The sequence below is a fragment of the Oncorhynchus gorbuscha genome, unplaced genomic scaffold, assembly GCF_021184085.1.
Source record: "Oncorhynchus gorbuscha isolate QuinsamMale2020 ecotype Even-year unplaced genomic scaffold, OgorEven_v1.0 Un_scaffold_4312, whole genome shotgun sequence".
Taxonomy (NCBI): domain Eukaryota; kingdom Metazoa; phylum Chordata; class Actinopteri; order Salmoniformes; family Salmonidae; genus Oncorhynchus; species Oncorhynchus gorbuscha.
Genome location: NW_025748354.1, coordinates 1433 through 14802, shown reverse-complemented (window position 1 = coordinate 14802; position 13370 = coordinate 1433). Strand labels below are relative to the sequence as shown.

At 48.9% G+C, this 13370-nt stretch overlaps 1 protein-coding gene across 2 annotated transcripts; it reads right to left on the bottom strand.

Moving 5' to 3' along the window:
* On the bottom strand, positions 1–7910 carry LOC124028503 (39S ribosomal protein L16, mitochondrial-like). 2 transcript variants are annotated; one of them, XM_046340542.1, is made up of 5 exons: positions 7685–7910; positions 6378–6449; positions 4893–5041; positions 1223–1516; positions 1–251 (listed from the first exon to the last, which is right to left on the bottom strand). In XM_046340542.1, the coding sequence occupies exons 1-5, from the start codon at positions 7749–7751 to the stop codon at positions 60–62; spliced, it is 774 nt and encodes a 257-aa protein (XP_046196498.1). In that variant the 5' UTR covers positions 7752–7910; the 3' UTR covers positions 1–59. The 2 variants fall into 2 exon arrangements, with proteins under 2 accessions (XP_046196498.1, XP_046196500.1); XM_046340544.1 differs by lacking the exon at positions 7685–7910 and adding an exon at positions 7343–7522.
* Between the last annotated feature and the right edge of the window lie 5460 nt (positions 7911–13370).

The window sequence follows — 13370 nt, the reverse complement described above, 5'->3', positions numbered from 1 at the left end:
CCATGTTCCAAACTGCAGTCAGCTGTTAAAATGTATTTGAGGGCACCACGGCGACTCCCTCACACCCTGCCCGGGTTGTGGAACTTTCCGCTGTGCTTCCCGTGGTTGTGGAGGTCAAAGGGGCTGAGGACCCTCCTGACCCCCAGCATGTTGCCCCTGGCGATCCTCTGGAAGGTCCAGGGGTTCTGGTTGTTCTGCTCCATGTGCTGCTGCTCCTGCTGCATGGCAGCCAGGCTCTCTCTGGACACTACCTGGTGGAGAGAGGGGTCAGAGGTTACACTAGGTCAGGTACAGTGCTCCTGCTCCATCGCCGCCAGGTTCTCTCTGCTTACTACCTGGTGGAGGGGGGGTCAGAGGTTAGAGGTCAGGTATAGGATTAGAATCAGAGGAAATTATAGACGTCTTTAGAATCAGATTCATAGTCCTCCCTATAAAGGTGGCACGGTAGAATGTAATGATGTCTCTGATTCTACCACAGTAGAATGTAACGAGGTCTCTGATGCTACCACAGTAGAATGTAATGAGGTCTCTGATGCTACCACAGTAGAATGCAATGAGGTCTCTGATGCTACCACAGTAGAATGTAATGATGTCTCTGATTCTACCACAGTATAATTCAATGTCCCAAGCCTAATAGGGAACTAGTTTTTCCCCCCAACATATCCTTGCATTTAGAGGAGCAGATGCTACTGTGATTGGCCAGCACCACCCCTAGATCTCCTTTAGAGGAGCAGATGCTACTGTGATTGGCCAGCACCACCCCTAGATGTGGCCCTTTAGAGGAGCAGATGCTACTGTGATTGGCCAGCACCACCCCTAGATCTCCTTTAGAGGAGCAGATGCTACTGTGATTGGCCAGCACCACCCCTAGATGTGGCCCTTTAGAGGAGCAGACGCTACCGTGATTGGCCAGCACCACCCCTAGATCTCCTTTAGAGGAGCAGATGCTACTGTGATTGGCCAACACCACCCCTAGATCTCCTTTAGAGGAGCAGATGCTACTGTGATTGGCCAGCACCACCCCTAGATGTGGCCCTTTAGAGGAGCAGACGCTACCGTGATTGGCCAGCACCACCCCTAGATGTGGCCCTTTAGAGGAGCAGATGCTACTGTGATTGGCCAACACCACCCCTAGATCTCCTTTAGAGGAGCAGATGCTACTGTGGTTGGCCAGCACCACCCCTAGATGTGGCCCTTTAATTATCCCCAGTGGGGAGCTGACCTTGGCAGGGAAGGGAAGTTTCTTGGCCACTTCCTTGAGGATAGGCTCCACCTCGCCCAGCTCCAGCCGTCCCCCAACCTCCACAATCATCCGTCCGTACTTCACCGGTGTGACGTAGTGGTCGATGTTCCCTTTGCCCCCACCCATCCTCTGGCCCAGGCCCTTCCTGGTGATGGGCTTGTAGGGGGCGTTAATACGCCAGCGGGCGAAGGTGGTGCGAGGGTCCATCCTCCTGTTGATGGTCAGACGCATCATCTCCATGTGACCAAAGTGGAGGTAGCCCCCGCCCAGCGCCTGAGGAGAGGAGGATGATTGGATTAGAAGTGGAGGTAGCCCCCGCCCAGCGCCTGAGGAGAGGAGGATGATTGGATTAGAAGTGGTGGTAGCCCCCGCCCAGCGCCTGAGGAGAGGAGGATGATTGGATTAGAAGTGGAGGTAGCCCCGCCCAGCGCCTGAGGAGAGGAGGATGATTGGATAAGAAGTGGAGGTAGCCCCGCCCAGCGCCTGAGGAGAGGAGGATGATTAGAAGTGGAGGTAGCCCCCGCCCAGCGCCTGAGGAGAGGAGGATGATTGGATAAGAAGGAGGTAGCCCCGCCCCGCGCCTGAGGAGAGGAGGATGATTGGATTAGAAGTGGAGGTAGCCCCGCCCAGCGCCTGAGGAGAGGAGGATGATTGGATAAGAAGTGGAGGTAGCCCCGCCCAGCGCCCGAGGAGAGGAGGATGATTAGAAGTGGAGGTAGCCCCGCCCAGCGCCTGAGGAGAGGAGGATGATTAGAAGTGGAGGTAGCCCCGCCCAGCGCCTGAGGAGAGGAGGATGATTGGATAAGAAGGAGGTAGCCCCGCCCCGCGCCTGAGGAGAGGAGGATGATTGGATAAGAAGTGGAGGTAGCCCCGCCCAGCGCCCGAGGAGAGGAGGATGATTAGAAGTGGAGGTAGCCCCCGCCCAGCGCCTGAGGAGAGGAGGATGATTGGATAAGAAGGAGGTAGCCCCGCCCCGCGCCTGAGGAGAGGAGGATGATTGGATTAGAAGTGGAGGTAGCCCCGCCCAGCGCCTGAGGAGGATGATTGGATAAGAAGTGGAGGTAGCCCCGCCCAGCGCCCGAGGAGAGGAGGATGATTAGAAGTGGAGGTAGCCCCGCCCAGCGCCTGAGGAGAGGAGGATGATTAGAAGTGGAGGTAGCCCCGCCCAGCGCCTGAGGACAGGAGGATGATTAGAAGTGGAGGTAGCCCCCGCCCAGCGCCTGAGGAGAGGAGGATGATTGGATAAGAAGGAGGTAGCCCCGCCCCGCGCCTGAGGAGAGGAGGATGATTGGATAAGAAGTGGAGGTAGCCCCACCCAGCGCCTGAGGAGAGGCGGATGATTGGATAAGAAGAAGGTAGCCCCGCCCCGCGCCTGAGGAGAGGAGGATGATTGGATAAGAAGTGGAGGTAGCCCCGCCCAGCGCCTGAGGAGAGGAGGATGATTAGAAGTGGAGGTAGCCCCCGCCCAGCGCCTGAGGAGAGGAGGATGATTGGATTAGAAGTGGAGGTAGCCCCGCCCAGCGCCTGAGGAGAGGAGGATGATTGGATAAGAAGTGGAGGTAGCCCCGCCCAGCGCCTGAGGAGAGGAGGATGATTAGAAGTGGAGGTAGCCCCCGCCCAGCGCCTGAGGAGAGGAGGATGATTGGATAAGGAGGTAGCCCCGCCCCGCGCCTGAGGAGAGGAGGATGATTGGATAAGAAGTGGAGGTAGCCCCGCCCAGCGCCCGAGGAGAGGAGGATGATTAGAAGTGGAGGTAGCCCCCGCCCAGCGCCTGAGGAGAGGAGGATGATTGGATAAGAAGGAGGTAGCCCCGCCCCGCGCCTGAGGAGAGGAGGATGATTGGATTAGAAGTGGAGGTAGCCCCGCCCAGCGCCTGAGGAGAGGAGGATGATTGGATAAGAAGTGGAGGTAGCCCCGCCCAGCGCCCGAGGAGAGGAGGATGATTAGAAGTGGAGGTAGCCCCGCCCAGCGCCTGAGGAGAGGAGGATGATTAGAAGTGGAGGTAGCCCCGCCCAGCGCCTGAGGAGAGGAGGATGATTAGAAGTGGAGGTAGCCCCGCCCAGCGCCTGAGGAGAGGAGGATGATTAGAAGTGGAGGTAGCCCCGCCCAGCGCCTGAGGAGAGGAGGATGATTAGAAGTGGAGGTAGCCCCCGCCCAGCGCCTGAGGAGAGGAGGATGATTGGATAAGAAGGAGGTAGCCCCGCCCCGCGCCTGAGGAGAGGAGGATGATTGGATAAGAAGTGGAGGTAGCCCCGCCCAGCGCCTGAGGAGAGGAGGATGATTAGAAGTGGAGGTAGCCCCCGCCCAGCGCCTGAGGAGAGGAGGATGATTGGATTAGAAGTGGAGGTAGCCCCGCCCAGCGCCTGAGGAGAGGAGGATGATTGGATAAGAAGTGGAGGTAGCCCCGCCCAGCGCCTGAGGAGAGGAGGATGATTGGATTAGAAGTGGAGGTAGCCCCGCCCAGCGCCTGAGGAGAGGAGGATGATTGGATTAGAAGTGGAGGTAGCCCCGCCCAGCGCCTGAGGAGAGGAGGATGATTGGATAAGAAGTGGAGGTAGCCCCGCCCAGCGCCTGAGGAGAGGAGGATGATTGGATAAGAAGTGGAGGTAGCCCCGCCCAGCACCTGAGGAGAGGAGGACGATTGGATAAGAAGTGGAGGTAGCCCCACCCAGCGCCTGAGGAGAGGAGGATGATTGGATAAGAAGTGGAGGTAGCCCCGCCCAGCGCCTGAGGAGAGGAGGATGATTGGATAAGAAGTGGAGGTAGCCCCGCCCAGCGCCTGAGGAGAGGAGGATGATTAGAAGTGTAGGTAGCCCTACCCAGCGCCTGAGGAGAGGAGGATGATTGGATAAGAAGTGGAGGTAGCCCCCGCCCAGCGCCTGAGGAGAGGAGGATGATTGGATTAGAAGGAGGTAGCCCCGCCCAGCGCCTGAGGAGAGGAGGATGATTGGATTAGAAGTGGAGGTAGCCCCACCCCGCGCCTGAGGAGAGGAGGATGATTGGATAAGAAGTGGAGGTAGCCCCGCCCAGCGCCTGAGGAGAGGAGGATGATTGGATAAGAAGAAGGTAGCCCCGCCCAGCGCCTGAGGAGAGGAGGATGATTGGATAAGAAGTGGAGGTAGCCCAGCCCAGCGCCTGAGGAGAGGAGGATGATTGGATAAGAAGTGGAGGTAGCCCCGCCCAGCGCCTGAGGAGAGGAGGATGATTGGATAAGAAGTGGAGGTAGCCCCGCCCAGCACCTGAGGAGAGGAGGATGATTGGATAAGAAGTGGAGGTAGCCCCGCCCCGCGCCTGAGGAGAGGAGGATGATTAGAAGTGGAGGTAGCCCCGCCCCGCGCCTGAGGAGAGGAGGATGATTAGAAGTGGAGGTAGCCCCGCCCCGCGCCTGAGGAGAGGAGGATGATTGGATTAGAAGTGGAGGTAGCCCCGCCCCGCGCCTGAGGAGAGGCGGATGATTGGAGGAAGTTTGAAACAGTGAAGAAATAAATGAACTTTTATCACAGAACAGTTCTGGAACATTGACCTTTAGGGGGAAGTTTTGATCAATATAACGACATCCACAGACCCTGATGGGAGATTATTATAACACATAACCCTCGTAGGCATGTAGACGGAGTTCTCTGTGTATTCAACACACACACACACTCACCACGATGCCGTACTGTCCCTTGGTGAAGGTGTTGGCTGTCTGGGCTGGTCCCTGGATGTCTCTTAGCTTCTTCATCTCCTTCCTCGCCTTCTTAAAGTTGGGCACCTTGTTCAGAAACTTCAGCTTGGGTCTTTCAGGTAGCACAACCTCTACAGGGGTCACAGAGAGGGGGTCACAGAGAGAGGAGTCACAGAGAGAGGAGTCACAGAGAGGGGAGTGACAGAGAGGGGAGTGACAGAGAGGGGAGTGACAGAGAGGGGAGTGACAGAGAGGGGAGTGACAGAGAGGGGAGTCACAGAGAGGGGAGTCACAGAGAGGGGAGTCACAGAGAGGGGAGTCACAGAGAGAGGAGTCACAGAGAGAGGAGTCACAGAGAGAGGAGTCACAGAGAGAGGAGTCACAGAGAGAGGAGTCACAGAGAGAGGAGTCACAGAGAGAGGAGTCACAGAGAGAGGAGTCACAGAGAGAGGAGTCACAGAGAGAGGGGTCACAGAGAGAGGAGTCACAGAGAGAGGGGGTCACAGAGAGAGGAGTCACAGAGAGGGTCACGGTAACCAGTGTATGGAGTCTGGGTGATCTTGACCTGTAGCCAAAGTGTTTGTGTGGTCAGAAACCTTGACGGATATGATGCAATGTTGTTGTGATGCAAACTGAATGCTTGACCACCATGACCAAACTTATCGCCATTCTAGATAAGAGGGTCAACACAATGCTTCATCCATTCTAGATAAGAGGGTCAACACAATGCTTCATCCATTCTAGATAAGAGGGTCAACACAATGCTTCATCCATTCTAGATAAGAGGGTCAACACAATGCTTCATCCATTCTAGATAAGAGGGTCAACACAATGCTTCATCCATTCTAGATAAGAGGGTCAACACAATGCTTCATCCATTCTAGATAAGAGGGTCAACACAATGCTTCATCCATTCTAGATAAGAGGGTCAAACACAATGCTTCATCCATTCTAGATAAGAGGGTCAACACAATGCTTCATCCATTCTAGATAAGAGGGTCAACACAATGCTTCATCCATTCTAGATAAGAGGGTCAACACAATGCTTCATCCATTCTAGATAAGAGGGTCAACACAATGCTTCATCCATTCTAGATAAGAGGGTCAACACAATGCTTCATCCATTCTAGATAAGAGGGTCAACACAATGCTTCATCCATTCTAGGAAGCCAGTTCAACAACAATGATTCATCCATTCTAGGAAGCCAGGTCAACACAATGCTTCATCCATTCTAGGAAGCCAGTTCAACACAATGCTTCATCCATTCTAGGAAGCCAGTTCAACAACAATGCTTCATCCATTCTAGGAAGCCAGGTCAACACAATGCTTCATCCATTCTAGGAAGCCAGGTCAACACAATGCTTCATCCATTCTAGGAAGCCAGGTCAACACAATGCTTCATCCATTCTAGGAAGCCAGGTCAACTGATTGAATGCTGAAGGTACATGGCAAAGAAAGATGCTTACCGCTGTAGTCTGGAGGCACCTCGTATGTCTTCATCCCAGCAGACAAGACCTTCAGATGACTCTGCAGGACACCTAGACAACAAACAATCATAGTTTAATATTGCTGCTAGCTAGCTAAAGCCGTTAGCTAGAAAGCCCAGCTAATATAATAGTGGCTGCAGGCAGCCAGTCAAGCGTGTTGCAAAGATTGCAGGAATACAGCATGAGCATTTATTTAAGATCGTCAAGCTGGTTGGTTTGTAGGGCAACCATTCACAGCTAGCTCCTTCATCTGGACCCACAGGCTCTCGGCAGGACCCACAGGCTCTCGGCAGGACCCACAGGCTCTCGGCGGGCTCTCGGCAGGCTCTCGGCAGGACCCACAGGCTCTCACTTCTTTCCTACTGATCAACCTTTTGGCCTCAACCACTCTGCCTCCTTCGCATGTTATATAATATTATGTGGACATATTGGGACACCAGCGATGACTCTACTCAACCACTCTGCCTCCCTTCACATGTTATTTAATATCATGGGGACATATTGGGACACCAGCGATGACTCTACTCAACCACTCTGCCTCCCTTCACATGTTATATAATATCATGGGGACATATTGGGACACCAGCGATGACTCTACTCAACCACTCTGCCTCCTTGCCTAGCTCCTTCTTCATCTAACTGGTTGGTTAGATATTTTGGGACACCAGCGATGACTCTACTCAACCAAGCATAAGAACCCGGGACATGACTTTTCATCTTCTTCCCATTAAGCTTTTCCAATTGCATCATCTTCCCTTGATGAGCCTGACAACTACAAAATATTTACAATCTTTTCCTTTTCTAATGAACCGGGCCAGTTGGACCTCACACCTCTCTTTCTCTTTGACATTGGTTAGTCGGATAATGTGTAACTGAAGCCCTGTGGTCTCATCAAACACCATCACGACTTTCCACTACAACACATCACTACTATTGTTTCCTACCTTGGCCCTCTTTATGCTTTCTTTACTAGACACTCCATCGCTTCCTGTATCAGGATCTCTCTTCTTCCGGTCTTTCGGACTACAGCCCATTCAGATCCGTGACCCTCATCCTTCCGCTCCATATCACAACTGACACCTAATATTGTTCGGCTGTTTCTTCTCCAATCTTTTCTCCATTTCGTCCACACTACTCGCGTCCATTTCCAACACGAGCTAGTTGTCAAGCACTCTCTCACACTCACAAAACACGGGGCCAGTCTTGTCATGTTTTTTGATGAGATAAAGAACAGTTTGCAGCGTCTTACCCTCGTCCGCAAACCAGCTACTGTGACAGAACCTTACCTTGGAGCCCCGTGGATCTACCCGTGTTGGCCAATCCGACAAGAGCGGATTTGAATAGAGAAAGCATAGCTTGCAAGTTATGACTAGTGACTATGTTAGAAATTGATAGTTTATGTTATCGTTACCATCATTTCAAATAAACAACTATTAAAGGTTACGATAAATAGGTTCGTTCATGAAATCACGCGTTGCGCAAGGTCACGCCGCTATGAAGTGGGCAAGAATGACTAAGTACTTCCGGGTTACGGATTTTTGCAACCCTTCAGAATTTAGACAATGTATACAATTATTAATATATTTTATACTAAGTTATCATACAAAGAATAATTAAAAGTAGTTCTATAAGATATTATGTCTTTAAAAATATATATATATGTCAAGCCTACATGATCAACAATGTTTTTTGTTTGTGTAAGCTGATTGGTCACTCTTTAAGGGCCACAGAACGAGCAGTGACGCTCCTTGGGTTGTACTCTATGGATTTGTAAAGGTGGTCCTGAGTAGAAATTGGAACCATATTACTGCGACACAACGAACAGGAAATTGTGTACTGCGGTGCAGTATGTCCAATATGAAAAACGTACTGAACATCGTGCAATATGAAATGGGCTAATTAACGATTGGATTTAACCAGTTACATGTAACTAAATGTCATTTTAAATGTAATAAGTATTTATCATAAGAGGACCATACACAATAACTGGTAATGCTGCATACTCCAAGAAAGGTTCAAATCTCACCTTTATGGTAAAACTAATAATTATACATTGCTGAGGTGTATATTATTATCTATATTATTTTCGATTAATCTCTGCATGTACTCCAGTGATGAACCCACTCTCTCCTGCTGTGCTACAATGTCAGGATTGCAGAGACTTACTTTGTCAGTGGCTGTGACGTAAAGTTCAGCCAGGAGATGATGGACAGTCGGAAGAGCGAATGAAAATGGTAGGCGGGACATTCCAGGCTCAGAAAACGTACTACTGTATCCATGGGAACTAGGGCTATGGCTCAATACACGCCATTGATTTATAACCGGTACCAGAACCACGCAGGTCCCCTAAACAGAAAAAAAAGTGTTTTCTAAAGTTAATTATTATTATAATATTATTATTCATATTGTTATTACTATCATTATTAATAGTAGCATTATAAATAATTGTTTTGTTTATTTGTATTATTGTTGTTACCATAGTAACTATCTAATAATCATTACTTTTAATGCTGTTAACAATAATGACAATGCTATAATATTATTTGTGCTATAAAGGCGATTCACTCTATTATTATTTTCATATTGTTAATCAAAAGTATGCTGACATTTCTTCATAAAATGTTACAAATTTCGATCATTTGTATTATTTTTCACCCAAATTCATTGCGGGACTTTTATTTGAAAGGAAAATCACTGATGTCACTGCATTATTCTTGCTGGCGGGAACGATGGTCGCAACAACATCCGGTGCCCTGGTAATATTGCACCGTGTGGAACACATACATGGAATCCAATATTAATCCGAATCGGAATCCGAAATTAAATGAGGCTACTTGCTCAGCTGAGATGCATAACAATGATCTGGTTATTCTTGTTTGCTTTATGTCTGTTTAAACTTTATATGATGACCATTAATACATAAGAAACATATTGGGTTAGGGAGCCTTTTTCTTAAATGGGTTTTTGGGACTCAGTGGGTATTAAATGGGTTTTGGGAATCAGTGGGTATTAAATGGGTATTGGGAATCAGTGGGTATTAAATGGGTATTGGGAATCAGTGGGTATTAAATGGGTATTGGGAATCAGTGGGTATTAAATGGGTATTGGGAATCAGTGGGTATTAAATGGTTTTTGGGAATCAGTGGGTATTAAATGGGTTTTGGGAATCAGTGGTATTAAATGGGTATTGGGAATCAGCGGGTATTAAATGGATATTGGGAATCAGTGGGTATTAAATGGGGTTTGGGAATCAGTGGGTGTTAAATGGGTATTGGGAATCAGTGGTATTAAATGGGTATTGGGAATCAGTGGGTATTAAATGGGTTTTGGGAATCAGTGGGTATTAAATGGGTTTTGGGAATCAGTGGGTATTAAATGGGTATTGGGAATTAGTGGGTATTAAATGGGTATTGGGAATCAGTGGGTATTAAATGGGTATTGGGACTCAGTGGGTATTAAATGTGTATTGGGAATCAGTGGGTATTAAATGGGTATTGGGACTCAGTGGGTATTAAATGGGTATTGGGAATCAGTGGGTATTAAATGGGTATTGGGAATTAGTGGGTATTAAATGGGTATTGGGAATCAGTGGGTGTTAAATGGGTATTGGGAATCAGCGCTCTGGAGAGATGCATGCTTCCAAGCACACATAGTGTAGTGGTTGTAGTGTAGTGGTTGTAGTGTAGTGGTTGTAGTGTAGTGGTTGTAGTGGTTGTGGTGTAGTGGTTGTAGTGTAGTGGTTATAGTGTAGTGGTTGTAGTGTAGTGGTTGTAGTGTAGTGGTTGTAGTGTAGTGGTTGTAGTGTAGTGGTTGTAGTGTAGTGGTTGTAATGTAGTGGTTGTAGTGTAGTGGTTGTAGTGGTTGTAGTGGTTGTAGTGTAGTGGTTGTAGTGTAGTGGTTGTAGTGTAGTGGTTGTAGTGTAGTGGTTGTAGTGTAGTGGTTGTAGTGTAGTGGTTGTAGTGTAGTGGTTCTCAACCTGCTCCACTACAGCCCCATCGATGAGAATGGGGGAGTGCTCGGTCCTCAATCATCTCCTTAGTCTTGGTTACGTTGAGGGATAGGTTGTTATTCTGGCACCACACGGCCAGGTCTCTGACCGGTCACTTATTGATGGTGTTGGAGTCGTGCTTGGCCATGCAGTCGTGGGTGAACAGGGAGTACAGGAGGGGACTGAGCATGCACCCCCGAGGGGCCCCTGTGTTGAGGTCAGCATGGCAGATGTGTTGTTACCTACCCTTACCACCTGGGGGCAGTCCGTCAGGAAGTCAGGATCCAGTTGCAGAGGGAGGTGTTTAGTCCCAGGGTCCTTAGCTTATTGATGAGCTTTGAGGGCACTATGGTGTTGAACACTGAGCTGTAGTCAATGAATAGCATTCTCACATAGCTGTTCCTTTTGTCCAGGTGGGAAAAGGGCAGCATGGAGTGCAAAAGAGATTGCATCATCTGTGGATGTGTTGGGGCGGTATGCAAATTGGAGTGGGTCTAGAGTTTTGGGATAATGGTGTTGATGTGAGCCATGACCAGCCTTTCAAAGCACTTCATGGCTACAGACGTGAGTGCCAGGGGCGGTAGTCATTTAGGCAGGTTACCTTAATGTTTTTGGCCACAGGGACTATGGTGGTCTGCTTGAAAAATGTAGGTATTACAGACTCAGACAGGGAGAGGTTGAAAATATCAGTGAAGACACTTGCCAGTTGGTCAGCGCATGCTCGGAGTACACGTCCTGGCAATCCGCCTGGCCTTGCGGCCTCCTGAATGTTGACCTGTTTAAGGTCTTACTCACATCGGCTACGGATAGCGTGATCACACAGTCATCGGAACAGCTGATGCTCTCATGCCTGCTTCAGTGTTGCTTGCCTCAAAGCGAGCATAGAGTAATTCCTGTTAGTGAGCATTTCTCTTTTGCCAAAGTAATCCGTCCACCTGACAGGTGTGGCATTTCAAGCTGATTAAACAGCAAGATCATTAAACAGGTGTGGCATACCAAGAAGCTGATTAAACAGCAAGATCATTAAACAGGTGTGGCATATCAAGAAGCTGATTAAACAGCAAGATCATTAAACAGGTGTACCTTGGGCCGGGGACAATAAAAGGCCACTCTAAAATGTGCAGTTTTGTCACACAACACAATGCCATAGATGTCAATAGTTTTGAGGGAGTGTGCAATTGACATAATGACTGCAGGAATGTCCACCAGAGCTGTGGCCAGATAATTTAATGTTAATTTCTCTACCACAGCAGAGAAAACATCATTTTAGAGAATTTGGCCATACATCCTACCGGCCTCACAGCCGCAGACCACGTGTAACCAGGCCGGCCCAGGACCTCCACATCCACAGACCACGTGTAACCAGGCCGGCCCAGGACCTCCACAGCCGCAGACCACGTGTAACCGCGCCAGGCCAGGACCTCCACATCCACCTTCTTCACCTGCGGGATCGTCTGAGACCAGCCACCCGGACAGCTGATGGAACTGAAGAGTATTTCTGTATATAATAAAGCCCTGTTGTGGGGATAAATGTCATTCTGATTGGTTGGTCCTGGCTCCCACGTGGGTGGGCCAATGCCCTCCCAGGCCCACTGATGCCAGTGCCCCTGCCCAGTCATGTAAAAGCATAGCGTGTTTTCAGACCAGGCGTATTTATCCTGGTAGCGGGAACCCTTTCTAGTCCGTCATGCTCTCTGACCACAACACCTCTCATCAACCACTCCTTGACCTTGTCCCTAATCTCTGACCTCTGACCCTGTGTTCCTGCAGTGGCACCCGGAGGTCCGACCCCCTGTATGACAGCAGGGGTAGACAGACAAGTAGACGGGATCAACACGGCGAAAGGTCATTTGGATACAAGCCACCAACCATCATCACACACGCTCACAGCACCCGGCAGACATGGAGAAAGATCTAGCAACATGCAAACTCATATACTTCAGAATACATTCATGGTGGAACAATTGCCAATGTGTGGATAAAGATGACAGTCCTGCAATGGCCATATCATATTGCTCAGTAATAAAGTGTGAATTAAGTGTACAATAAAACCTAATATTTTAAATAAAAGCATCTCTGTGTGGTTAAAGCTTGTTATCTCTAAGTTAAACATAAAATGTTAAAAAAAAAAAAAAAAAAAACAACATATATTTGTGTCTTGTGACTGATGATGTCACGCGTCTTTCCATGCCACTCGCGCACTATGTCATGCACCTTTGACCTATAGATGGGGTTGCGTTGTCGTCGCTTTTCGTTTGTGGCGTCCATCTGTCAAAGCGTCGTCGGCGCGGTCATTACTAATATTCAGTCGAGAGGAAAGTAACGTTTAGTGCCTTTTCTCATTGGCTTCTTTGGGTTATTGGATTACAACTGGTCGCCAGAACGCACACAGCGACTGTTTTTGGGGCTGACGAGTGCCACAACGCATCACTTTAGCCAGGTATGTTTTGGTGAGGAGGGATGCTGTTAGCCAGTAGCCATGGTGATAAATTAACTGATAAATCCAACGCAAAAATAAATCATAGTTCAATTAACTAAATGGTAACGCAAACCGTTTGACCTGTTATTGGTTAGGATATACAGTGGGGTCCCAAATTATTGACACCCTTGGTTAGTATATATAGTGTGGTTCCAAATTATTGACACCCTTAGTTAGTATATACAGTGGGGTTCCAAATTATTGACACCCTTGGTTAGGATATACAGTGGGGTTCCAAATTATTGACACCCTTGGTTAGGATATACAGTGGGGTTCCAAATTATTGACACCCTTGGTTAGGATATACAGTGTGGTTCCAAATTATTGACACCCTTGGTATAAAGATGAGAGAAAAAAATAACTGTATGAAATGTGTTTATGAACTGCCCTCTGCAATTCAAAGGTTTTCAATGGGGTTTTTAAGTCCAGAGACTGAGATGGCCTTTCAATGGGGTTTTTAAGTCCAGAGACTGAGATGGCCTTTCAATGGGGTTTTTAAGTCCGG

What these genes read in the sequence shown, in the direction of transcription:
- LOC124028503 (XM_046340542.1), bottom strand. Translation starts at nt 7,751, where the DNA reads ATGCTTTCTCTATTCAAATCCGCTCTTGTCGGATTGGCCAACACGGGT. An exon ending in TAGATCCACGGGGCTCCAAG is followed by an intron (nt 6,450 to 7,684) that starts GTAAGGTTCTGT and finishes TTTGTTGTCTAG; the next exon opens with GTGTCCTGCAGAGTCATCTG. An exon ending in GGTGCCTCCAGACTACAGCG is followed by an intron (nt 5,042 to 6,377) that starts GTAAGCATCTTT and finishes TGACCCCTGTAG; the next exon opens with AGGTTGTGCTACCTGAAAGA.